At 38.4% G+C, this 27,611-nt stretch overlaps 2 protein-coding genes across 2 annotated transcripts; one reads left to right on the top strand and one right to left on the bottom strand.

Annotated features, from left to right (window-relative positions):
• Nucleotides 1-2,382: 2,382 nt before the first annotated feature.
• On the top strand, nucleotides 2,383-5,003 carry LOC120560471 (C-X-C motif chemokine 13-like). The gene is made up of 4 exons (XM_039803022.1): nucleotides 2,383-2,505; nucleotides 2,988-3,093; nucleotides 4,133-4,213; nucleotides 4,740-5,003. The coding sequence occupies exons 1-4, from the start codon at nucleotides 2,439-2,441 to the stop codon at nucleotides 4,798-4,800; spliced, it is 315 nt and encodes a 104-aa protein (XP_039658956.1). The 5' UTR covers nucleotides 2,383-2,438; the 3' UTR covers nucleotides 4,801-5,003.
• A 5,350-nt stretch (nucleotides 5,004-10,353) lies between these two features.
• Nucleotides 10,354-27,499, bottom strand: cnot6l (CCR4-NOT transcription complex, subunit 6-like). The gene is made up of 12 exons (XM_039803019.1): nucleotides 27,370-27,499; nucleotides 24,142-24,263; nucleotides 22,965-23,151; nucleotides 22,120-22,205; nucleotides 21,829-21,918; nucleotides 21,580-21,648; nucleotides 20,883-21,040; nucleotides 20,105-20,259; nucleotides 18,873-19,024; nucleotides 15,934-16,161; nucleotides 14,078-14,280; nucleotides 10,354-10,631 (listed from the first exon to the last, which is right to left on the bottom strand). Exons 2-12 carry the CDS (start codon nucleotides 24,251-24,253, stop codon nucleotides 10,410-10,412), a joined length of 1,662 nt encoding a protein of 553 aa, XP_039658953.1. The 5' UTR covers nucleotides 24,254-24,263; nucleotides 27,370-27,499; the 3' UTR covers nucleotides 10,354-10,409.
• Between the last annotated feature and the right edge of the window lie 112 nt (nucleotides 27,500-27,611).

Raw genomic sequence — 27,611 nt, 5'->3', positions numbered from 1 at the left:
GCATGTATGTACTACTCTTTGGCCGGCTCGCAAGCAAGTGCAAACAAGTGTGTACAGCGTGCATGTTGTTTTGTTTCCGGTCTAGCTAGATCCGGTGTGGTGTTGTAGTTTTTCTAACGTTCCTAGTTGTTGCAACAGCATGTGAAAAAACTACAAAGTTCGCTGGGCCAAAAAGAACGTTAATCTTGCGATGCCGTTAAAATGGGTTTGCGTTAACGCCGTTAATAACGCGATTAAAGCGTAACTCTCGCCAAAACGCATCCTAGGGTCCTAGAGTCAAACTTTAGTTTAAAGCATATTTAGGACCGAATCGCCACTTTTAAGATTCACCGTATTCTCGTTTTTGGGTCAAATGGCCTTTTGAATGGGAGAGCTAGGGGCACTTTTATGCTAGTCTCAAAATAGCGATTTTCGAAATACTAAGAAGGCTCGACACAACATGAAACTACACTCGAAGTATCACCAGGGGCTCTACACATGAACGAAAGCATTGAGAACATTCTTTGTGTACACAGATTTACTAAAAAGAAAGTTTTTGAGCAACTCACTGCAGCTGTTGTTGTTTTTTGCGCTTTTTGCGTTGCCTAGAAAAATGTTGAAAGATCCACTATCATGATCCACTATTGTGATGATTGTGTTTGTCAAAAGTCAGCTGCAAAAGATATAAAATCAAAATTTGAAATTCAAAAAAGGAAAAATCAAGTTTTCAAATTCTAATTTTAATCTTTAATTTAGCGTTGATATTTTTTTGCTAAATGCCACTAAATTCTACAAACTGCTTCATTAAAGGGAATGATTTATCAAGTAATTTTATTTATTTAGTCCAATATCACAGATCACAAATTTAGCTCAAGGGGTTTTCCAATCTGTACAACATACAACACCCTCTATGCTTTGACCCACGATTAGCCTGATTAACTTGATTAATTGGAAATATAATTATTTAATAAACATATGAATGTACAGTTCAACCTTAAACTTTTAATGTCCTCTTTTGACCGACCCAATACAACCGCCTTGTTCCGGAGCCCTCAACTTGATCCCTGCAGAGTTATTTACTGTACAAGCGTATCTAAATTTAATTTTAGAATAGACATCTTATTTTCATAAACGGGAACTACAGTCTAATTTTGTTGGGGGAATAAGAATCCCCTCAATGAATTACTTACAAGAAAAGGATGTGGTTATCAGGGACCTCTAAGGCAAATTAAGTAATTAAGTACTGCGCTGCTTGAGTAGGATACTTAGACAATCAGACACATAAACCCCATTTCATCATACATTTAAATATATAACCACTTGCAGATGTTATGCACCGTCTTGTGGATACATTGCATTCTGGTCTGTTTATTTGGTGTGTGCGGTGTTATCTGTGTAGTGTTCTTGCCAAACAGCAAAGTGTGTAAATTCTGCTGTCATCAGGATGTTTTTATGCTGGGACTCACATTAAAATACTGCTATTCTACCTAGTTTACATTTCTGTGTTATTGTTTTGGTCCAACTTAAGTTAAAATTGTTTCATTTCTACCTGACCTGATAAATTAGAAGACAGTTCATAGTTTGAATAAACCTTTCCTTACTGTACTATCTTTACCATTTTGATACTGGAACAGTGAGCACATTGGAGCATATCTAGATGTCCCATACCTAGATATATCCCATACGTCAGGCTGGGATGAACCCCTGTGTCTATTGGGCACTTGGCCTTTTACCCAAACGTTTCACCTCATCTTATCCAATCCTTTTCTAACTTGTCGGACTCAACCACAACAAGTAAAATGATTGGCTGACTATGCCCAGACTGTCTTTCCCAGAAAACCGACAGCAATAGTCCTTTCGGGCAAACACTCAAAAGTACTTTACGTTTTCCTGTGACTTTGACACTGGAGACCACTGTTGGCATCCCATCTTCTACCAACAGTCAAAGTTGGTTTCTTTTAACAATTACCCTTCTCTAACGTTGGCCAATTAGTTTTAGCTTTGAAGGGATAGTTCAGATATTTTGAAGTTGGGTTGTATAACTATCCCAGTTAATACCACTGCCTTTCATATTGCCATAAGTCAATGCTAGACAATTATTAAGTCAGGCATGTGGCATCAATGTGGCAATAGAATCCAAAAATTGTAAGTGCATGAAAGATAATTAAGTACATTATTTTATTTTACAGTAGTGCGTAGTGGAGCCTGCTTGAAAAGACCAGTAAAAATAGACCCTCAGAAATAACTCAAAACTCATTCAGCAGAAACCCCCCTAAAAATTTAAGAGGCCACAATTTTTACATTTTGATGTGTCAAGACAGGAAAAGTGCAGTGTGTTTCCTATGCACACTTCCTTTTTTGCCGCTTTATAAAGCCAGACTCTACTCTATTCACTCTCAAAGACTCTCACATCACTCTCACATCCTCACTGGTGCTGAAAGATCAAAACAACCGCCAAGATGACAACTAAACCACTGCTCCTCCTGGCTGCTCTGACTTTCTGCTTTTGCATCGCCTCTCTGCATGGTAAGAGATTTTTATTTTACATTCAAAGCAGTTAATGACCTAATTAGAATTTTCTTAAAATCTTCTTAATTCAGTCCGTTTGACTACCTTCTCTCAGTTAAACAATAAGGTGTCATGTCATCTGCATATAATGATATTTTACTAATCTTTTAGACAATTTCTGTTGCTTTAATGTATGTTTATGTCACTCCAGATAAACTAAAGTTAATAAAATAAGGTGTCCTCTGCATATGATGATATTTCAAGCTAGACATTTTTAAGCACTTTATGCTGCTCCAATTTATGTTTATGTTGTTCTCACCACCTTATTTATGTATTAAGTTTGATACCTTACAGTAAGCAGGCAATTTGACAAAAAACTCAAAATATATCAGATCTCATATTGCTGTTCAAACATTTTATATATATATTATATATATATTCATATATATGATTATAATAAAACATAATAATTAAGCTTTTAAAATGTTTCATTTTCACAGCGAGGTGTATCTGCATACAGACGATCTCTACTGTCATCCCTTATCGGGCCATCAAGAAAATTGAGGTGATTCCTATTTCAGGAAACTGTCGCCGGACTGAAATCATGTGAGTATTTAAGATTGATTCAAAGACTTCAGGACTGTTAGGAACTGTCAGCTTTGAGCTGAGATGATAGTCGAGTTTGACACCGTGAGAGGTGAAAGAGGATTCTTTACTCAAGTAAAAGTAGCAATATGTAAAAATCTTATGTCTGTGCGGTAGCTATGGAGCTCGATTAGCAAGTGGATTAGCTTAGCATAAACACTGGAAGCAGGGGGAAACAGCTAGCCTGTCTCTCTCCACAGTTCAAAACTATGCCCACCAGCAAAAAACTCATTAACTTATTTTCTTAACTTTGGAGAGAGTCAGGCTAGCTGCCCCTCTCCCCCCGCTTCCAATCTTTATGCTGAGCTAAGCTAGTTGCCTCCCATCTCCAGCTCCAACCTTATCATCTCTTGGAAAGAATGCAAATAAGCGTATTTTCCATATTCCCAAATTTGTGCTATTCCTTCTAAGTGCAGTATTTGAGTAAACATAATATACTTTCCATCTCTGTTCGGGTTTGACATCAGAGCAATGATGCAGCTTTTGATTATAAACACAGATACCTGCTTGTTAACTAAAAGTACTTATACACTCAAAGCAAAAGTAAAAGTACCGGTGTAAAAGTACAAAGTTGCACAAAATGGAATAAGTAAGTTAGCAACTAGTTCAAAACACACATCTACAGTACTGTACTACTTCAGTAAATGTACTTTATGTTCCACTTTTGTTTAACTGAAACCTAACATAACATGACATAAACAACATGTTATGTCATTGAGTATCTTGTCTTGTCCTGATGTTTGTTGAGGGCCACAATGGAAATAAGTCTTGGACTTTATTGTGTTTTTATCCTTGATTGTATTTGATATCCTTTTATCATGTGTAAGGCACTCTTTTACAATTAAATAAATCAAATCAAATCAAACCTGTTTTACTATAACTCTGAAGTTCCTCTGAATGGAAATTTACATTCACTCAACAGGTTTACTCAAACATTGAGTCCAGTGTGAGAATTTCTCCCCTGTTAATAAAAGAATGTAACCCCTCTCTTTCTCCACAGAGTCACCACGAGGAAGGGCTCTAGAGTTTGTGTCGACCCAACTGTGCAGTGGGTCAACGACCTGCTTAGGTCTTTCCGAAAGTAATTACTTTATATGGTATTTTTCAACAAAAGCAATCAGGTCAGATTTGGCTCTTTAAAATCGAAACTTTTCACAAGTTAAATTTTTTAGACTAAACGATTTACTTGTAGCCCTAAACAAAAATTTTAAAAAGAAAATGTACATTGTACGGTGGTGGTTATGGAGATGTGTCACTATGTGTTTTGTGTTTCTGCCTTTAATTTTCCACACATTTTGTGTCCCTGAAAACAAATACAGAGAAAAAATTATTTTCTCCGTCCTCTGCCATGCCAGAGGGTATTTAATGTTATTTTATTGTGTCTAAAGGATGGACTGTAACAAAAGAAGGGCTCGCATTTTGTGTTGGTAGTCAGTTATTGTGATAATGGTAACAGATACGTTACTAGGATTGTATAATACTGTATGTTCCTGCTCAGTTATCATGTTATCCTTGATCATCATACAACTCTGTCTTTTATTGCTTTTTGAATAACTGTTAGACACTCCAGTCTTTAATTATTTTTTCTTGTCTTGTTTTAATTACAGTACAAATGTGAACTCCAAGTCAACCACTGTGTCCACCACTGCTTCCACAATTCCCTTTTGATCACATTTTGTGGCAATGCTTTGACATAACAAAAACCCTAAATTTGTATTGTAAAGTAAAATAGTTTCAAAGCACAAAATAGAGAATGCTTTCCTGGAAATGCACTGACTATATTAACGATGGTGCTGTAACCTTTGACATGATTGTGTTGTATCCATGTCTTCTCATGAAGAATAAAAGACAGACAAAAAGACTTCAAAAAATGAGATGTTTATTGCCTACAGGAGGTGGAGAGAGTCGGGGCTTTGTGTTAAGAGATGATACAAGTGCGGTTGAGCATGTTTGGTTTCAACTGAGGTGTAACAGCTCACATGTTAAACACAGCTGTAGCCTTTGTAGAAGTCCTCCATTCATTCATGGGAATATCAGTGATTCAACATGGCAAGAAATTATTTCTATTCATACAAGTGTTGAGACATAGGGCCCCCAGGAACCACTGAAAAGTTTAACCAAATCACTTATTTGGATGAAAACCTAATATCAGGTTTTTGGGGAACACATTTTATTCTATGATATCTCTCATAAAAAGATAAACTAACGAAGTGATTAAGTGCCTTTTTACTGATTTTAAAGCTTTAACCCTTGTGTTGACAACACAAGGGTGGGGGGGAGGGCTTCCACTGGGCCTTCATGACTTTAGAGAACAAAACTTGATAATTCGCCTACAATGTGCAGCTTCAACTTTCATAACAAATGGAAATTGGAAAAGGACCTCTACAAAGGACAGATGTGTTTTTTTTGTCAGAGGAAAACCACAAAGTCAGCTCAGCCCTCCTACGTTAGACAAGCTTCCACTTGTCCTCGCAGTCAAACAGTAAGTTTTGCACCTTTTTGTCATTTAATCTTCAGACGTGACGTACACTTTGGCTTCCACAATACCAAACGTGCTCCGTCTACGTTTAGCAGCTCTCCACCACAAAGCTGCAAGTTTTCCTTCCATCCAAACGCTCACTGACTGCTTCCTCTTGTCTGCGGTGGAAGCTGGTTGGACTGAAAACCCTTGTGGTGAAGAGCTGCCTGTCTGGAATCTGATAACATAAACTTAACACTGTTGTTAAATATAACAGGTTTAAGTGCAGTTCTTAGAAATACTATTGAGAAATAATGTAGCACCTTTGTTGGTGACTGCTGGTGGCGGAGGATCCTAACCCAGTTTCATTTCACATGAATACAACATCTGCTCAAAGTTACCGAAAGGCAGCAACTTTAAAGACCTTTTTTCTAGGAATGCACCAAGAATATAAATAGTTTGTTTCCAGAAAAATTATTTTCATTTTTTTGAATTGACAGATGCCAATTGGAAGTTTGAATTTTTAGGCTGTCAAAGCAACTGACAGAGGAAGACTTTTGAAGACTTTCGGACACTGAAGTTGCTGCCTTTCCCCTTTGTAGTCCAAATTTATAATAGCCTCATTCCAGCAAATTATCCAGTGCATTAACCTGTGTTCAGTATTGTAAAAAATAACATGAGGATTTACTTTTTATCAGACTTATTTGGCATTTGTTTGTGTTTTTGAATTCCTTTTCCACAACATTATTCACAGTTTAATACACTGGGAAAAAACATTTACGCAGCATTCTTTAAGTTTATGTTTCCCGATTTGAATTCGGCGACCTTGCCTAGTTCGAGGCCGTCAAATTCAACATGTAAAAGCAGATTAAAGACAGCAAAACCTTCGTCCAAATTCTACACGCTTTGTCAGATAATCCTCATGCGTCTTATTGGCCACCAAAGACTTAAAACCTCATTTAGCAACCACATTGCTGTAAAATCAGCCCGGATAAACTCAACAGTGGAAGATAAAAAAAAAAAAAAAACAGGGCCAGATATTGAACAACAGGGTTTTTAACATTCAGAAATCGCATGCGATGATGGTTGTGATAATCTTGTGAAAGATACAGCAAACTCTTTGCAGAGAAACTGCAACAAAACAAGTGTGTGTGAATTTCAGATATCTGGTAGAAATTAAGTGTCCTTGATGTTATGGATACAAAAAAGCAATTTGATAAAAAACAAAACAGAAAGCAGTCTGAGGTAAGCAATTAATTCATCAGTATCAATTCTTCATGATGTCATTGGATTGGATTGGAGGGATGAAAGGATGGATGGCTGGATGGTTGGATGATGGCGCTGGGTTAATCTCTGAGCGTCTTGGTCTCATGGGCAGTGCTGCTGTTGGAGAAATTGTACAAACTAGGCACGTTGTTTGTAGAAAAAGTATGTGAGGTGTGCTCTACAGAGACAAAATTAACAGGGCAAATGCTCTAGGTAATGATAGTAAAGGAAGTGGCTGTGGATGTTGGATGGTATGTGTGAAGGGGATCTGGAAAAACATTTTTTTTGGAAAAACATCAAGTAGAGTACCAAATTAATTTTGATTAAGCATCATCTCAGAGCGTGAAAAGATGTGCACTGGAGAAATGAAAGCCATCAAGACAAACTGCTTTTAAACGTGGAACATTTATCTTTTTTTCTCAAAAACTTGGTAATACTGAATTGTACAAAGTACCAATTGAAAGACTGCATGTATGTTAGAGACAGAAATTGCTGAAAATAGTTCAAAATAAAAGTTGGACAGAGACCAGTTTTGTCTCTACAAGAGTATCAGAGACAGATGGAAGTTGTATTCACATATGAGATCTTAGTGCACTGGGCAATGAAGAAAAAAAAAAATGTACAACACCAGGTACATCTTTGATTTGTGAGAAAAATACGCCCCTTAATCAGAGAATGGTACATTACCCTCACAGACGCCCTGTCAGCAAAGGCAATTTAAATCATGTACAGCTGTTGTACAAAATCAGAAAACCCTGTGAGTTTAGGAGTGAAGTATAGGCCTCAAAATGCTCAAAAAGATAGACTTCATCAACTCCACCAAAACTGGAGGTGTATCCGTTAGTATTAACGTCAGCGTCAAATCATGTGCAAATGAAGCGAAGCCGATACTGATCGGAGTACGGTTTAAAGCTGAGGTTACAGGGTGCTGTGTTGTGCAGACACCTTTTATCCCAAAATTATGGCTTTTCTATTCAAATACTGAACAGAGCAAATGCTTTGACTAATTTAACTAATTCAATCTCAAAACATCAGGGTTTACTAGACACTACAGTGTGAAATGTGCCTGATATGTTAAACACTGTGAGTGCATGTGTAGGCAGCTATTATAGAGTTCCCCTGCAGAGGTAGGGCTGGGTATCAAACCTCAATATTTTATTTTGGACCCATCAAAAAGTGTCAAAGTATCGAGAAATGTCAGGTACTGAAAGCTGGCATTGAATGTCTGCCCAGATTCGTAATCTTTTGAACTGATTCTTGAATCAGAGATGTATATTGTCTTTTTAGAATTTACCTGACACCATCTATACAGGAAAAAAGAAGAAGCAAAGACTACATAAAAGTCCCAAAAATAAAGATAGAAAATAAAAATGTCTTGTTTGCTACCATGTTAATTATCTCATGACACCAGGTTTGGAGCTACTGGTTTAGATGGCATTAAACATTTGAGAAGTCTGGCCCCTAGTCTAACAGACAAAAAGGGGTTCTGTAGAAAAAAAATCACTTTATTTTTTCAAAAATGTTTTTAATTTGGAATTTCTCAAAATAATCTAAATAATATTGGTACTGAATCTCAGGTACTGCATCAGTATTGATACCCAGTCCTACCACTGCATTCATTAATCTTATCAATCCCACATTGATACTCGTGCTTCTCTTAAAAAGCCTTACAACTAAACCAAATTTAAATAAACACGTTTTGCACCTTTTGGCACCTCAAAAGTTAGACTAATTTCAATTTTCTTTTTAGATAATAAAGCAAAAGGCTAGCATCAGTTTTATCAAAAATGCACCAAGACGTGGGACTTCTACAACAACAACATATATGTATGTAAGTACATACATTACCTGTGCTTTATAAAGGATATCCATACCAATAGCTTGCCGTTTGGTTTTGCTCTTACGACGTGACTCTGAGAGTCTTCAGTTTGAGAGGTACTGCTGGATGCATAGCATAGCCCTGAGTTACAACTTACATAAAGGGCTATTAGTTCTAATCATCTGGCACAAATATACAAAGTCCACAGGAATCTGGCATTAAGAGGCTCCGACAACCAATTTCATAGGGAGCCTTTGCTAAATACATTCGGCTCCTGGTCACAAATCATTGGCAGATTCTTCTCAGGAAGTCTTTTTTTTTTACCTCTGGCAACAATAAATAAATATCTTATTATCGACAGAGCATAAGTCACTCATTCCGGGGAGATTCTTTGGCCAGTGAGGTAAGGGGAAACGGGACGATACTCTTAAGACCGTAGGTGTTTGAAAGCACGACTCAAAAAGCTTAAAGTATTAAGCGCATTGTTGGTCAATGTCACAATTGTGTTTGAAATATATTTCATGTGTTAAACTATTTTTTTCAAAACAATTCAAAGAGTAGGGGCTAATTAGTTTGCAATGCTTATTAATATTTGAGATCTGAGCACTGATTTGACATGAACCAATCATTTTATTACATCATCGTGCTGCAGAAATCTCACAAGTTGCATCTTTTAAATCACAATGAGCATAAATCGGACGAGATGGACACGATACCTCTGCAAGTAAAATATTTAGCAACTAAAGAGAGGTTCAAGACCTGTTTTATGTAAGAAAAAAAATGATAGAAGTGAACGCAGCAGCTCAGCAACATTAACGCAGCACCGTGAGGTAGCTTTCCGGTTGAGATTTGCTACAAAACAAGTGTCAATCTGAAAGCCCCCTAAAATAATCTTAATAGTCTTCAATATTATCAGTGCTGTTGTTATTTACAAGCAGCTGTGGCAAGAGATGATTTCATATTCTAGTTCCCATATGAAACACACCAATTTAGTGTCATTACTTTAAAAAAAACGCCCAAGCAGTACTTTTTAATCTTTAAAAATGCAGCTATTTTCTCTTAACGTTTAATTGAATTAAGTATTTTGGCGTTTCTCGGCTGATCAGAATTGAAAATATGGACCAGTGATTGTAAACAAACCTTTCACATCCTCGTAAACATTCCTAACTTTCAGTTGTTTTGTAGGGTTCCTCCTTTCATTAAAATACCTGTCAGTTAATTTGGGAGTGATAGCAGGTTCCAGTTCTATCGTCTGGGATTGTTGTGTTGCAGCAATAATATTTTGTTGTGTTTTTACTCTAAAATTTCACAACTATGTGAAATGAGAAAGAAAAAAAAATCCCGCTAATCTGATTTGTGTGTTTTTTTTCTTTAAAAAAGTTAATAGTTAAGGTTTGTTGTTGTAGGAGCAGAATCTACAAGCGGTTATGATCTAAAGGCAAATAAAACAATTGACATTGGGGGTTACCATCGCAACTTCGTCCCAAGCCCAACATTTGGTATCAAGCCTTTTCGGGGAAATGTAATAAAACAAACATTTACAGTGTGCAAAAACACAAAAAGGAGCAACAAACGGGCGAATACTTCACTCCTTTTGTGAAGGTGTGTCTCAGGGTTGGAAGGGTCGGAGTTTTAACATGATCAGTAAACTGTACAGGGTCCTGTATAAAGCTGGGGGTGACAGTGTTTTTTAAAGGTGAGGCAGGAAGGTTGGGGGGGCTTTCTCCGGCTGCACTACCTGTGGACGGGGAGGTGCAGTCCGTTGAGGGGTTTGAGCGGGTGGGGCAGGGGAGGGTGAAGCTCCAGCTGGGCGAGCAGGGAGAAGTGGTCCGAGGGGATGTGGGGGTGGGGGCAGCCAGTGATGTTGTTGTTGATGAGCCACTGGCTGTCCAGCGGTCCCATCAGGCCCAGGACACTCATGTGGGTCTTGGAGAAGAAGATGTAGTCGATAACGCCCTGCAGACACAAACATATCAATTTAAGGCTGGGCATCCAACTTTAATCTGTTCTGAGTTGTGATGGAAATGTGTCTCTATACTGGGACTACATTCGTAATCCTTCATAAGATTAGGTATTTCCATTTAAAGTGATGGTTCGGAGTAATTTCACCCTAGGGTCCTTTGCACCACGACCTCGAGCTAAACAACCCCCCCAGAAGCTTTTTTCACCTGGGTCTAACATTGGGAGAGTTAGCGTTATCAGCTGAATAGCTTAGTGCAGGCGCTAATGGATCCAAGAGTGTATCTTGTACCCCACTGATAATGCCCGAAATGATACCAAACTTCTACACTAGTACAAATAGGTTATGTACTCATAAAACGATGAATTGGAAAGTTTGTAAGTACACCAGAAGTTTATTTAAATAACACTTACTGCTACCGGCAGTAAAACGAGTGCTTAGGGACGTCTACAAATTACAACACCGAAAAGAGATAAACAAACATATTTATTAATTTAACTTATTTTTTAAAAGTGCTGTAGTACAACTAGCAGGAGACAAGTAATAATTGAGGTAAGTTTGGAGACACTACCTTATTTAATCATTAAATTAATAAATATTTTTGTTGCATCTCTTTTCGGTGTTGTAATTTGTAGACGTGCCTAAGCACTCATCTTACTGCCGGTAGCAGTAGCAGCAGAGAGCAGAAGCCAGCAGGCAAGTGTTATTTACATAAACTTCTGGTGTACTTACAAACTTTCCAATCCATTGTTTTATGAGTGCATAACCTATTTGTACTAGTGTAGACCTTTGGTATCATTTCGGGCATTATTAGTCGGATCATTTACGAGATACAAACGTGGATCCATTAGCGCCTGCACTAAGGTATTCAGCTGATAACGCTAACTCTCCCAATGTTCGACCCAGGTGAAAAAAGCTTCTGGGGGGTTGTTTGGCTCGAGGTCATGGTGCAAAGGACCCTAGGGTGAAATTACTCCGAACCATCACTTTAAGAAAAATCTGAATTCTGCTCATTTTAGACTTTTTTTGTATTAGGAAAAGTTTGACATTTCGGAAAATGAGCTTATTCACGTTTATTCCCTCCGATTTATAAACACTAAACATGAAGCTACAGGCAGGAGAATATTAGCTTAGCTAAGCACCAAGCAAGCACTGGAAACACGGGGAAACGGCTAGCCTGACTCTGAAGGTAAATCAGTTACTATCTAAATAAGTTACTATCCCGAACAACACATAATCCTGCACATAAACCCTAGATTCAATACAGAAAATATAATCTCTTAGTTAGTGAGCTTTAGAGGTGGAGGTTGGACAGAGCTAGGCTAGCAGTTTCCCTCAGTTTCCAGTCTTTGTGGTAAACTAAACAGTCTGTTGGCAGTAGCCTTTTTAAACACACGAATGGTATCATTCTTATTATTTAACTTTCGGCAAAACAGCAAAAAAGTGTATTTCTCAAAATGTCGGACTTTTCCTTCAACATAAAGCAGCACACCTTTGCCTAAATACAGTATTGGGTAATGTCCTGGCATCTGTATCAAAACAAAATGATACACTTCACTGGTAATTTTACTACTGCAGGGAAACACTTCATTAAATTGATGCCACTTTATTTTCTGGCCAAAACACTATAAAATTAAGAGATTACAGATGGCAGTTTTGCCACTTCAGTGCTTTCAAAGACCATGTTGCAAAAGATTTTACCTGCTCAGTTTTTATAACCACATTTTAGTCTCAGATAAACATACTGTATAATCAATGTTCTTGAGCATACTTGGCCAAATCTTGAGGGACAAGTGCATCAGAAAATTCACTATAGGTTGAATAACGAGGAAAAGATCCTGTACTCTGTCAAAGAGCAAAAAGGTAGATAGGAAGACCTGCAGAAAAACGTATGTTTGATAATGTAATGTTGTGGTTTGTGAGCCCCAGACAGAATCATTTCCTTTTAAGATTGTGGTCGGGAAAACTTTCACTGAGCAAAGACTCTTTCAGTCAAATAAAATTAAAAAAAATGTAGACTTAGAGTTGTCAATCAAAGATAAATCTTGGAGAAGTCTGACAACATTTTGTGTACAGGAAGATTTTATGCTGAAATGTGCGCAAAGGAAAAAACTTCTCAAGCCCAAAGGCTCATCTACTGTAATTTTAATCTTCGCCCACTGATAAGGTTGCTGAAGCAGAAGCCCACTGACTGTTTCCAGACCAAAAAACTTGTAGTCTCTAAAAACGCTTTGGACGGTTGATGTTTGCACACTGCGCTTGACTCATTTCTGCCTCTCTTATCATTCATTAGTCATCCAATTTGTTTATACTAACGTAAAAAGAAACTCAGTGATGATGCACCTGTACAACTAATGGCACCAACGTTAAGATACTGCCAAGAAAACATGAACTTCTACACAAAAGAGGGATTCTTTGATTGTTCCAAAAATAAGGATCCACTTGGTTATTTGTTTCTGCAAGAACCTTTGCATGTTAAAGGTTTATGTAAGGGGAACTCCATTGCTTCTTTTGTAAAAACCAGGAGCAAAAAAAATAAATAACTGTGAATCTGTGTGACAAGTGCCTGCATGACTCATTAGAAGCCAGAGCAGAGACCACAAGACAAATTAAAGCAAATACAGGCATATACGCTTCACCACAAACACATCTAAAAAACAAAAAGCGTATCGTTGTTTTGTAGCACTTTATCATCACTTTAAATCATCACTGCAGTGTTCAGGGTTTCCATTCCCACTGGGATCTCCCACGGCAGAAAATACTCATGATGATAGAAAACATTCCACATAACTGAATCTACATTATTACTGTATACATCAGCTAGTTTCGGGTTTTAACCACTCAATGTTGAACTGTATGTCCTTTAACTTGATGCTGTTCAACCAGACCAAAAGTTTGCAACTGTACAGTAACTTTTGCCAAATGCATCTTGAAAGCAGGAGGAAATCAGCCTCAGTGAAAAGGGTGGTTCAGACAGATTCAAAGATAATTATTTAAGTTTTTGGTTGATTTATCGAATATTTAGCTGATGTTTGGCATGATCACAACACAAGTTCCAGTGTATTAAATTCTACATGCAGGGTACCTGAGTACTGGTCTAATTAAATATGGGCTAATTCTATAAATCAGGCTATGAATGGTATATTAACAAACTTTCAGTAGAGATAGCATTGAAACTGGAAAGTTTTGTTTATGTAAGTGCTACAGAGGGTGGAGATTTCTGGCTCAGAGTCTAAGAACAAACTCATTTTGACAAAACAGTCTTTAAAAATATGTCCACAGGAGAAATCTATACACGCAAATACACAAAGTAAAATAAACACCGAAATGTGTATTTTAGTTTAGTTTTCTTTCCACTTGTCTGAAAGAAGACCAGTACATGAAAAAAATGTTTGCCTGTAGTATCTGGCCTTAAAACTTCCTGCCTCAAAAGGGTTTTTACCTTAAAGTCATATGTGTAGTTGGTGTAAGGCATCAGATTGCTGTCGTAGGCGCTCTTCAGCTGGAAGCTGTGTGTGATGCTTCCATCGGAGTTGCCGTTCTTGCCGTTGCAGCTGAAGTTGGTCAGACATTCATTGTAGCGTAGCTCCTTGAAGTCCTTGTGGTTCTCGGCCACTCCTCCGTTGCTCAGGTATTCCACCACACCTGGATCATACAAAAAGGTAGACTTTTTATTGTAAAAGTGCATCGCATTAATCTAGAACATCCCTTTTATTTATAAAACCCTAAAAAATCGATTGTGTGTTTGTCTTAATGGAGATCAAGGCACCGATATTCGATATGCACGACTGTGTCATCTATTTGCATGAATGGGACACCGATATCAATGAGTGTATTAAAGGTCCCATGGCATGAAAATTTCACTTTATGAGTTTTTTTTAACATTAAAGTGAGTTCCCCCAGCCTGCCTATGGTCCCCCAGTGGCTAGAAATGGTGATAGGTGTAAACCGAGCCCTGGGTATCCTGCTTTGCCTTAGAGAAAATGAAAGCTCAGATGGGCCGATCTGGAATCTCCTCCTTATGAGGTCATAAGGAGCAAGGTTACCTCCCCTTTCTCTGCTTTGCCCACCCAGAGAATTTGGCACGCCTATGAGAAAGAGAGAGACATCATGGCTTGCAAACAAGCGAAGCATGGCAGTGGGTCAAGGCCACACCCCCACCCTCCACCTTGCCCCCCTCTCTCCTCCTCAATAGCTACAGACACAGAAATGGCACATCCTAAGGAAAGCTCATTGTGGGACTGGCTCTAGTGGCTGTAATTCTGCACCAAGGCTGAATTTCAGGAAAGAGACTTCAGATACAGTATTAGGGGACCACTAAGGCCTATATAAAAGAGACTTCAGATATAGTATTAAGGGACCACTGAGGCCTATATAAAAGAGACTTCAGATACAGTATTAGGGGACCACTGAGGCCTATATAAAAGAGACTTCAGATACAGTATTAGGGGACCACTAAGGTCTATATAAAAGATACTTCAGATATAGTATTAGGGGACCACTGAGGCCTATATAAAAGAGACTTCAGATACAGTATTAGGGGACCACTAAGGCCTATATAAAAGAGACTTCAGATACAGTATTAGGGGACCACTAAGGTCTATATAAAAGAGACTTCAGATACAGTATTAGGGGACCATTAAGGTCTATATAAAAGACTTCAGATACAGTATTAGGGGACCACTGAGGCCTATATAAAAGAGACTTCAGATACAGTATTAGGGGACCACTGAGGCCTATATAAAAGAGACTTCAGATACAGTATTAGGGGACCACTAAGGTCTATATAAAAGATACTTCAGATATAGTATTAGGGGACCACTGAGGCCTATATAAAAGAGACTTCAGATACAGTATTAGGGGACCACTGAGGCCTATATAAAAGAGACTTCAGATACAGTATTAGGGGACCACTGAGGCCTATATAAAAGCATCATGTCATAGGACCTTTAAAGAAACTAAACCGTATATAAGTTTAGCAGAATTGATAAAAATGTATCCAACAATAACGTTTGTGTTTGTGTTTCAACGTCTCCTTCCAGGCAGCGCTGCCTGGAAGGCACTAGGATTAGGCAATGGTTAAGGTTATGGTTAGGGTTAAGGTTAGGTTTAGGTGCCTTGAAGTCAACAGCCGCAGCGCTGCCTGGAAGGAGACGTTGGGGGCTTAAAACACCATCGAGCAACAACAACACCTTAATACCAACATACAGTACAAAACTAAATTTGCAGCAACATAAATTGAGGACGACTAAAAGACTGAGACTGAAACGAGGATCCTAAAGAGTGAGACAGTCCTACCGGAGTCGGGCAGCGAGTTGAGGTCAGCACAAAGTACGATGGGGATGGAGGACGGGTTGGAGGTCGGCGAACCGGTCGCCATGGAGCCTGAGGCCCTCTCAGCGATGCTCTTCAGCTCAGACAGGAACATCATAGTTTGGATCAACTTGACGTCCGAGTACTCGGGGTCCCAATGCATGTGGGCGTTGGCCACCAGGATCAGCTGCCTCTCCTGTTGGGGCTTCATGCCTGAAAACAGAGATGAGAAGAACAAACTGGTTAAGCCACAGATATGCAGCCAATGAAACAGTGGAATTAAATCCAGTCCACCAAGTTTTTAAGAAATAAAAAACATTGCTTAGGTAAGATGAAACTCTCTCATCATGGAATTTTAAAAAGGTCAAAACCTCAAACCTAAAAAAAAACTTATTTTAGTAACAAAAAGCACATAGCTGATGCAACTTTAGAAACTCAGAAAGTGCTGACACAATGCAATAAAAATATTAAAAGGAGAAGGATTTACAGAATGTGAGTGAAAATGAAAGTACATGTATGATTACTAGGGGTGTAAAGATTCACTTATATGAATCGGTATCTGGTTGTATTATCACAGATACGACTACATCGATACACGGACCCCTGAATCGGTCTAAATGGACCAAGATTCGGCCGATGGCCTGGTTCTAACGGTACGAATCGGTTAGTCTAGCTAGCTGTCTGGATTTACCCTGCAGAGATCTGAGGAGCAGTTAACCATAGTCCTCATAAATCCACCGAATTTAAAATTCCATCACAAAGAAAGCGGAAGGAAATGGAAAATACACGCATTCGGCGGATTAGTTGAAGTTATAGTGTATATTAGCATCTAGCTTTACTATTGCCGGTTCCTTTTACAAAATATATATTTATTTGAAGGTAGGCAATGCTTCTTTTATAGAATTGGATTATTTTCATTTATAATGGGAAATGAATGTGTGTACATTAAAAAAAATATTAACTGTATCTATCAGATTGAATTGTATTGCACCGAATTGAATCGAACTGAGTCATTTTATATTAAAATGTATCATCCCTGATGCGTATCGTAGTCCATGTATCTAGATACGTATCGGATCTTCTTATAAAAGGGAGAGATGCACACCCCTAATGATTACTGTTAAATACTTAATGCAGACAAAACAGAGCTGCTCATAGTGAGGCCAGCCAAATATAGCATCCCAGTGGAGAAACAAATTTTAAATTTTAACGAGAGTGACACTGTTAAGAACTTTGGTGTCACCTTTGACAAAACTCTAAATTTCTGCCCACATATAAAGGCTATCACTAGGACTGCCTTTTACCATCTAGGCAACATTTCTCAAATAAGACCAATGCTATCAATGCATGATAATGCAGAAATACTAATTCATGCATTTGTCTCATCAAGACTCAATTACCGCAACGCACTGTTCTCAGCCCTCCCTGCCTGTACGACCTAAAGTCTCCAGCTCGTACAAAATGCGGCAGCCTGAGTTTTGACTTAGACAAAAAACAATGTAGCTACATTTCACCAGTTCTGGCTGCTCTACATTGGTTACCTGTGATTTTAAAGTTCTTCTTTTGACTTATAAAGCCTTAAAGGGACTTGCGCCTGCCTACTTAAGTGAGCTACTTACACCATATATCCCAACACGCCCCCTTTGTTCTATGGATGCTGGCCTTCTGATCGTTCCAAATATAAAATAAAAAAGATCAGCTGGTCACCGGGCCTTTGCCTTTCACGCACCCTCCCTCTGGAATGGTCTTCCATCCAACGTTAGGGAGGCAGGCTCAGTGGATATTTTTAAATCAAGACTTAAAACATTTCTTTATTCAAAGTATTATGAACATGTTTAAAATCCATAACTTTTGAACCATTGTTTTATTGTTTATTTTATTATGCATTATCATTCGTTGTTTTTATTCCACATCTTAACAATTTTAACTTCTTTTTTTTTTGTGTTGTTGATTTTATATTTCATATTTAATTCCGTCTTTTATATTGGCTAAATTGTAACTTTTTAATTTTTGTTGTGAAGTGTTCTGAGACCATGGTCCATGGTGATAATTCACTATAAATATTGAATTGAATTTCTAATCAAATTCCCTAGCGACACCTTGTGGCAAAAAGACATTACTGCGTATCAACTTTTTCTGTGCTAATTTTATTTATTTATAACACATCATTTCAGACTGCTGTTTACAAGGTGCCTGCAATGTTTTAGTTTTTTTTGGGCTACACTTTTCGCTACTGTGTGATGATGGATTAATAGTTAGTAGTTATATATTACACATTAATAATAACACTATGCATGTTTTTTTAACGGTTAAACTTTAAAACTACAAATGTGAGAGGGTTAATTCACATGCATATAGAGCTCTTGGTTGTTTGCATGCAACAAACCACAATGGTCTTGGGTGACGCGAAGCCCCAGATGCAGTGCTTTATACCCGTACTGTACATCTGGTACTGATGGAACAGCTGAAGACATGAAAGGGGAGAGAGAGAGAGAGAGGGGGGGAATGACATGCAGCGAAGGGCCGCAGGTCGGAGTCGAACCCGGGCTCACTGCGTCGAGGAGTAAACCTCTATATATGGGCGCCAGCTAAGCTATCCAGGAACCCGTGTGTATTGTTAATTGAATATCTTTGGGTGGTGGATTGTTGATTGGACAAAACAAGCAATGAAAACGTCACCTCAGGCCTTTTCACTCGTTTCTGACATGTTACATACCAAACAATAATTAATAACAATGTTGACAGATTCATTGCTAAATTAAAATCATACTTAGTTACTTCCCCCATAGGCAAAAATGGTATGTTTCTGTGAACCTGCAATGCTTTGAGGCTTGAAAAGGGTTGCCTTTGATTACATTCATGCACAAGGGATGGTAAAAATGACATCCTCCGTTTCTGGGTGATGTTCTGAAGATGGTTCTTACCATCGGAGAACATGTCCTTGTTGACCTCAAGCAGAACGACCACCCCGATGTTGTCTTTGGTCATCACTCTGTTCAGCATGACCTCTGAGCCCTCAGAGTTGGCCATGGCCACCTGGTTGAACTCCACAGTGTGTTTCTGGACCAAAGTAAACCTGCAGGAACATCCACAAAGCAGCATAGACATTTACGGACGAGTTTGAAAACTCCTGTTTACATTTCAGATGTAAAAATGTCCCCGATTTACTGCATACACTACTGTTCAAAAGCTTGGAATCAGCTGTTATATTGATTTTTCCTTTCCTTTAATAATAATAATTTTAACAGGAGATAAAAACAGTATAATTGAGACACCAAATGTATAATATACCTTTAAAATAGTTTTGACCCCAAAAGAAGAATGAAATGATTCAAACTTCTACTATCCTTTTTTTCAGTCCAAAAAAGCACAGCAGTGCAATGTGCCTCTGAATATGTGTGTTTGTCTTTGGGCCCTCTGCACTCTGCTCAGTGGTTAGTTTGAAGAGGTTTAACTGTGATTCGTCATTCCACAGTATGTCCAGCTGACATTCCAACAGTGCTAACCCTAGACTAACCTATTTCTCTTGTGAAGTTTGAAGCAGACTTTGCTAAAGCAACATGTTGCCTGTTAATTCGAGTTTGTTATACTGTATGCTGCATTATTGAGGAATTGACACTAAAACTGGAACCGGTTACTATTTAAATCTGCACACATGTTGATGCTAAGCTTCCTGTTTCTTTTACCAATGACTGCTGATTTGTTCTCTTCTTATTTAACTGTTGCTCAGAGGGACCTTTGTCTCTTTCTGCCCTTTCAGTTGTCAGTCTGGTTGAACCATTGTACAGTGTTTTGTTCTCCATGTTACAAATCTAAATTACATCTATTTGGATGACTTTCTACAACCTAAAAGCATACAAAAAACATTCAAACATATTGAGTAGTCCACGCAGACGTCTGACTGGACCCGGTCAAGCTTTGGTGGCTGGAGATTACAAACTTTTCAACAGTAGTGTACATGAATCGTAGTCATCTTGTCTATAACACGCAGTCAATGTGGTCATGGTCAGTTTTAAATGAACTTCTGTAAAACTCCATCTCTATAAATATCGCTCACTTCAAACAACATTCTTCGATATCCAAAAAAAACAAAAACCTACAAATAGACAAGTGTATTCAATAAAGCAGGTTCCGTAAAGTGTAAAAAAAACCTTACTTTTCGGTTTTGAAGAACACAGCGCAGCCGTCCACGTGTTTCCTCTCCTGTTCAGAAACAAGTTTGGCACGAGACTTTGGGCAGAAGTAGCCGTCGTAGCCGCGCTCCTTCAGCGTTTCCAGAAACATAGTGTAGTACTGCTCTGTCTCCACCTCCTGCAGACACACAGGGCAAGAAATGTCACCTAAAAGAGTCAATGAAATGTATGTGTAAAAGGAGTGAGCATCAGCCAAATATAAAAGGCAAATACAGTGGGAGGAGGAGGGGTATTCTGATCCAGATGAGGTTGTTCTGTCCTGAAGATGCCTTTCAATAAACAACAAACAACCCTCTCTTGTGGGAAAGACTAACCAACATCAACTGAGATTTTATGTTCCTAAACTGAATGAATGCTTTTATTATATCATAAGAACAAGGTTACGGCCATTCATTCGGATGCAAAAATCAATAACTTATTTATAACTTTCCATTTCAAAAGATGAAGGATACAGTTGAAAGGAACTTTGCATTTAAATATTGTTTCTCTAAACAGCTAAATAGTGTGGTTTCCAATACATTTATCCCAAAAATACAATCTAATATTGAGAATCAAGTGTAAAATATATATCTGTTTTATTTCTCCCCCTTTCCTGATTTTCTGAACTTCTGCCAATTCAAAAATATTGCCAGTTTTTCTTCACTCTTTTCCTTGGTGAAAGAAAATCTGCTTTAAGTCAGAAATGTAACAAGGGAAACATGGAGGCCATGTCAACTTCAAGCTGAGAGGCCCTTCATTTACCTGCAGGCTGATGATGTCAGCGTCACAGCTGGTGATTTCCTCCATGATGCCTTTCTTGCGGTACTCCCAGTTAAGGGCCCAGGATGGACAGTAGCCGTACAGCTGTCGCGTGGCGTACTTGTCGCACAGCACGTTGTAGCACATAACCGTGAACACGGCTGCAGAGTGTGGGAAATGTTAAATGATTATCATTGAGATCAATGCAGTTTTATTTTTATTCCTCTGGTGTTTGCTGTCCTACATATCCAACGCTGAGAAAGTAGCAAGACAAACATGTAGTCTGCTGCAGGTAATTACTTTTAGAAAGATAGTAGACTGACAATCCATCTGACACTGGAATTTAGCATAAATACACTTTTTGTTCCTTTTTTTTACCACTTATGGCGCCTAAGGTTTATGTCAGGAATCATTGGTTAAGAAAACAATTTACATTTAAATGTTAGCAGTGAACAATTGAATGACAATCACAGTTTCACAATTTAGGCAAGAAAAGAACGCACTGTCTCAGCAAGTCGGGATGTGATGCCACGTGCTGATTTAGGCTGCTAAAATAAGTGAAATTGTATATAAAAACCTATCCTGCTGCAGCCTCAAGTAGAAAAGAATACATGTTTCACCTAGACATACAGTATCATGAATTATTTCTACTCCAACAGGCAGCTGAACTTGTAACTAACTCTGGCCCTGATGAACATACCTGTGGGAGTCATTTGGTCTCGCTCTTTCAGAGTGATCCAAGGTCTTTGAGGGAGCTGCTCTGGGTGCACTACAAACAGGGCAAGGCAGAGGGAAATTAGGAATAAGCGCCCACTTGGCTGTGACAAACACAATGGCATACCTGCAATGATACAGCTGCATTGCTCAGGTTTACAATTAACTGCCAGTTAAATATGCATGAGTTCCAATATACGGTTGTGTAGTAAGGTGAAGCTGCCGAGCCATTCACCTGCTAGATTGTCGAGCATGTAGTTCAAAAGCTTCCTGGTTCCATCCGACTCCTGGTACAGATTGAGGATGTCTTGGGACAAAGGGTTTCCTGCAAAACAATCATATAATAAATATTTAAAAAATAATTTAAGCTGGGAACTCACACTTTTAATTCACCAGCCACTCTCAGCTTTTAGGAAAGTTTAGAAAATACATAATGAGTAGTTGCAGCCAGAATTTAATCACATTTTGGTGGATAGTGGTAATTTAAAACGGTCAGAATTGAATGGTAATTAAAAGAAAGCCTCACCTTTTAGCCCCAAGGTTTGTAACTGGAAAAGCCTCCCGAGTTCATAAGGCAGAACTCGTAAAAGATTGTTGTTTAAAAGCAATTCCCTGCAAGAGAATGGGACACGAACAATGAGTATAGTCTCAGTCTTTTCTCTTTCACAAACTTTCTCTACATTGTGGTAATTCCTTGTCATCGATGTATTGTTCAGGAATTACCACAAACTGTTGTCAAAACATCTGCCACGTTGTCCTTTGTTGTCACTTCAATGAAGTCTTCCAGTCATAATGTGTCTTTGCCAGTCATCTTTGTTTTGTGTATGTTTGTCAGTCAAAGGGGAGGGGATTACTACTTCCACCCACACATTTCATAATCTTCCGCTTTCTTCTGAGTGTTTGATCACTGTGTTTTAATCATTACTTTTCTTCTAAGCTTTGGGATTGTTTGGCAAATAATCACTTGAATGAATCCAAAGAATTGTGTATTTTTCTAGACAAAATACATACTGTTAAGTGAAGTGAATCCTTTGTACAAATGAAGACATTAGCAAGATTCAATCCTTTGAGTAAACCTCAAACAAGTGGACAAATGTCAGCAGATATGCCGAGTGGAAGCAAGAAATATGATGATGAAGATGATTAGAAGAAAAACAGACATCCTCATCTGGTTTACATACAGTATATCTCAAAATATTTTTAACCATTCTCTTAAGATCTGTGACAGAGCTTTAAGGTAAGTTAATTTTTCTTACCATATTCAAAACTCCTATTTTGAGTAACCAGAATAAAATGTCTCTTAATTGAGCCTGATGTCAGTCATGTCCCTGAAATCCCTAAAGGCATCCCTCCTGGCCAGGTTCAGCCTACCTGAGAGAGACCATGTTGCCCAGTTCGGCGGGCAGGCTGCGGAGCTTATTGGACGACAGGTTGAGGAAGACCAGGTTGGGCAGCTTGGCGATGTCTGGCGGGATGCGGCTCAGGTTGTTGTCGTTGATGTGCAGCGCCGTCAGGTGGGTGAGCGTCCATAACGAGCTGCTCAGGCTCCTCACTCGTCCTGCGTCAAGACAAACAGGTACAATGGCGTCTTTAAAAATAACATAATTTCCAAAACTTGTTAAGAAAACACAGATTTTATTTAGGGATGGGCCGACGATCCGTTACCGATAGATACCGGCTGATACTGACTCAAATAGCTGGATCAGGTGTCGGTGACAATGGGGCCCATCTATTTAATTCAATTCAATTCTATGTTAATATACTATGTACATTATATACTGGAATTGTAATTCCTGTTTAAGTTTTTGACCAGTTTGTTTCTGCACTTAAAATGTATTCCTGTTCATTTTAAAGAATTTTTAACAAGCCTCTGCTGCACGATTTATTGTTTTAATAATAAATAACAATTCAGTAAAATTCAGTAAATGTATTTATTTGTGAAATTTAGTTTTACCAAGTTTGGAAAGCAATGTTTAAGTAAAGCCTGATGTTGCCTTACACATAAAAGAACTTCCACACAGCGAGGCATCCAGCTGATTAATTAAACACTGGTATGGGATCGGTACCCAAAGCCCAGGTATTGGTGTCGGGACTGAAAAAGTTGGATCGTTGCATCCCTAATTTTATATTTGAACTTTGTAATAAATCAAACCAGGGAACAAAACAATGTTAATATATATTTTTGTTTTGCTGCAAACATTGACATTTTCATGCCAAAACAATTCACATTCAGTTTTTCAGCCGGGATATAATTGTCTTCATATATAGGGTTTACAGATCTTCATTATCTTAACCAAAAGTAATTTAACCAACACCATCTTGGCACATTTTCTTGATCAATCAATTAACCTTTTGGTTTATAAAATGTCAAAAAAATGCCCAAAACACAAGGCATGTTGCTTATAAATCACTTAAATGATTTTCTGTCTGGAAAACCAGAAATTAGAAAAAATGAAAAACATGGTAGTGATTTTCAATCCTGAGCTATGCTGGCCTCAGTCGGGATGCTTTTATGGAATCAGATCCAGAGGGAGTTAGTTAGACTGACCAGAAATCTCGAGCTCGGCCCAGTAAGACTTCTTCCCATTGGCCGCCTCCTCCGCTGGCATGATGGTGTAACATCTGCGGGGATCAGGAGGATCATATTTTTCCTTTGGCATACCTGTTAATCTGAAAAACAACACAAGAATCACAGATATTATAGTCTATATTAAGAAAACCAAGAAACACAGAGAGCAGAGCTATTCTTCCCACACTAAAAAGAGCAGTACAAATAATACAAATATATATATATTTTTTTTAATGAATAAATAAAAAGCACTCCTACAGGGAGTGTCCTTCCTAAAACTGTAAATCAAAATGCCCAATAAAGTTTCCCACAATCCAAGGCAATGTCCTCAAATTGTCCAACCAAGAGTCCAAAACCCAAGATATTAAATTTACAGATATAAAACAGAGAAAATCAGCAAAATCCCCACACTGGAGAAAGTGGAACCAGATAATGATTAATTAATTTAAAAAATAGTTTAACTAATTGTTTCAGCTGTACAAACAATAAACAAAAGAGGTTTTATGTCCTTGTTGCTGTATGTTTTAAAATATACTTTATGTTTGGTTTAATTTGGATAAGAAATCTGTGATTTTCTCAACAGAAAACACATTTTGAGTCCTCTAGCACCATGAAATACAAATGTGAGGTGTGTGTCGGTTGCCCCTAAAATTCTCCAGCCACCTGCAAAATATGTTCCCAGCCATTTAAATATTCAAAAAAGTGTGTGGTGGGGTGGGCGGCCTCAGCCAGTGTTTACCGGCACACGGCTGCATGACAATGACACAAAGCCTTGACCAAATCTGAGCCAAACCACAACAGGAAGCACCTGGAGGACAGTAATGAGACGCTGCAACGAAAACGGCTGTCATCGTGTGATTAGCAGTATGATGGCGTTCAGCACGTGAGAAATACTTTTGCGAGAAGATCAGGACAATAAGCCTTTGATCTACAAGCCACAGCTAATTACTTAACAGCTGGAATTTTAGTGCAGAATACAGACCTCCACTCAACAGCAGCTTACCTACAAGAGTCTCAAATAAGAGTCACAAACAACAGTCAACACATTTTGGTATTAATACTGTCCTTTGTGATCTCACCCCTAAACTTATTCAGGCAAAAAAATATTTTGAAATCATTCCCTTAATAGGGTCATTTTGGAAAAGCATTTTCCAAAGAAGGAAAACATGTTCTCGTCTGAATCTGGACTTCTCAACCTCTTTTTTCTTGGTTGGTTATACAGAACTTTAAAACATTGGCCATTTTACTAGTTGATTTGATTTGGAAAATTCTGTGAAATGTTATCACGATGAGGATCAGATGATGTTATAGTTTTACAAAATCAAATTCTGTTGTCTAAACTAATAATTTCAAGCAGATAGATAAATTATTTATTTATTAATCACAGGGAAATTAAAGTGTCAAACAACTAACCTTAAATGTCTCAAATGTCGTTTTTATATATTTTTAAATGTGTAACACCACTTGACCTATGGTGAAACGTTGTTTCGTCTCACTATATACAGTGTATAAAACCCACTTGACTAACAAATATAAACCAATTCAATTGGGTATCACAGTTTTTGTTTGACCTATGTGAAGAGTTTGGGTTCATACAATGTATAACTGTGGGACACAGTTCAGTGCATTGAACATCAGTTTGATAATTTCAAACTTTAACCTGTATGTCACAGTTGTCAAACTTTTTGAAGGGTACAGTACAGAATAAATCAGACCAACTGAAGCATGCACATGTTGGCCTCCAATAGAACTAGAGTTTCTTTGATTTCGACCTAGCCTTCTTCAATCTAATTTGGACTCTTATCTCCAGCCCTATGCTCTGAAAAAGGATGTTAGTCAGTCTTTTGGGAAAGCACATTTTTATGCTACCTCTACAACATTATAATATAACACACATAGCTGTTAATAACACACATTGTGTCACAAAAAAGAAACCACAATGTGTTTTCCCAAAGCAGGTAAATATGAAGAATATGCTACTAAGACAAGATATATATTTGTAAAATATATCTGTCATATAATGAGACAAGATAGCACCTCAAAGTCTAATTAATGCAATACATTAAAAGGCTTAAAAATTACATTATATTGTAAGTGGCATGGTGTCAGGGCTTAACTCAATGTTCTTGAAAATAAAATAAAAAATTAAATGCCTTTATCTGAATAGTTATCATGTCAACTTCACAAGCTTTTTGTCCATGAGCATTGCTTAAAAGCAGTATCAATATGCAAAAAAAGTTATTCAGTCAAAAATACAGGAATTGCTTACATCTGCTCTATTAGCAGCCATGCAATCTGCAGGAGGTCTTCTCTGAAGCCACCCAGCTTGCAAGTTATTTAAACTCCCCCTGTCAGTCTAATGACTGCACTGCTCAGGGACACATAAGAGTGTATGACTTGTTATCTATTATCCACTGATTTCTGCACACCGTACATATGAGCACAAGGGAAAATATAAAAAGGGTGCATGATATTATGAATCCAGCCGCCTTGAGGTTAGCTGGGGTTGAACAAGTTGGGAGAAGACTTACATAACTTGTTTACACACTTCTGGGTCACAAGTGAGCGGCTGCGGGCAGATATACGGTCTGCTGGCAACGGTTCATATCACAACCATGCGGAGACAGTTGCAGCGGCGACTTTTATCACATGCCTGGGTTGATAACAACATTTTAGACTCCACGGGGCTGTGACAGAGAATGGTTTTCTGAATCTGATGCTTTGGAAACTGTTATAATTTTAACAAGGGGGGAGTTTTTGTAAATGGAAAATATGTTATCGATGGCAACTGAACTAACAGCTGAGTATCCAAACATAGCTGTAATGTCAAATGTGACAAGCACTAACGTTACATGGATGGGGGCCCCGTTCGGGAAAAGTTCGGCCCACCGCTCACAAGCTGTCACATCTGGCAGTGAGGTTAACACGCCCTCTGGATGTGTCTATTTAAACATTTCGAATTGTTAAAACTATTAAAATATTGTCTAAACGGAGCACGAACAGGTTAAGCGTCCGGCGAGCTCAAAGCACCGCGCTGGATTTGTTTGGCTAGCTGCAGCAGGGCGCACGCCGCCCGGGCTCACCGAGGCGGACAGCGGGGGTAGACGGGGTTGGTACAATCAGAAGCGGATTTAACGGTGAAATCGAACCCTAGAGAACCTAGACAAAATGTCCGCAGCATGACAACAAAGTCTGAACTGGCATTACCTTCATTCGGGAGCAGTAGAAGACGATTTATAGAGGGAATTGGTAGAGACATGCAGACACGGCTGTTGAACCCGTTTAGACCCTGAACGTCTCGGAAACAGAAGGAAGAACAACAAACGGGGCTTCCGCTCGTACCCGTACGCACCATAGACAGTATGCTCCCCCGGATTTTCTCTCTCGTTCATGTCATGTCAAGACCATACAGTCATTGGTCAAGACATGGAGTGTTTAAACTATTATAT

This window comes from Perca fluviatilis, chromosome 6 (genome assembly GCF_010015445.1).
Source record: "Perca fluviatilis chromosome 6, GENO_Pfluv_1.0, whole genome shotgun sequence".
In the NCBI taxonomy this organism is placed as follows: domain Eukaryota; kingdom Metazoa; phylum Chordata; class Actinopteri; order Perciformes; family Percidae; genus Perca; species Perca fluviatilis.
Note: the sequence above shows the minus strand (reverse complement) of the source record. Positions and strands in the feature narration are given on the sequence as shown.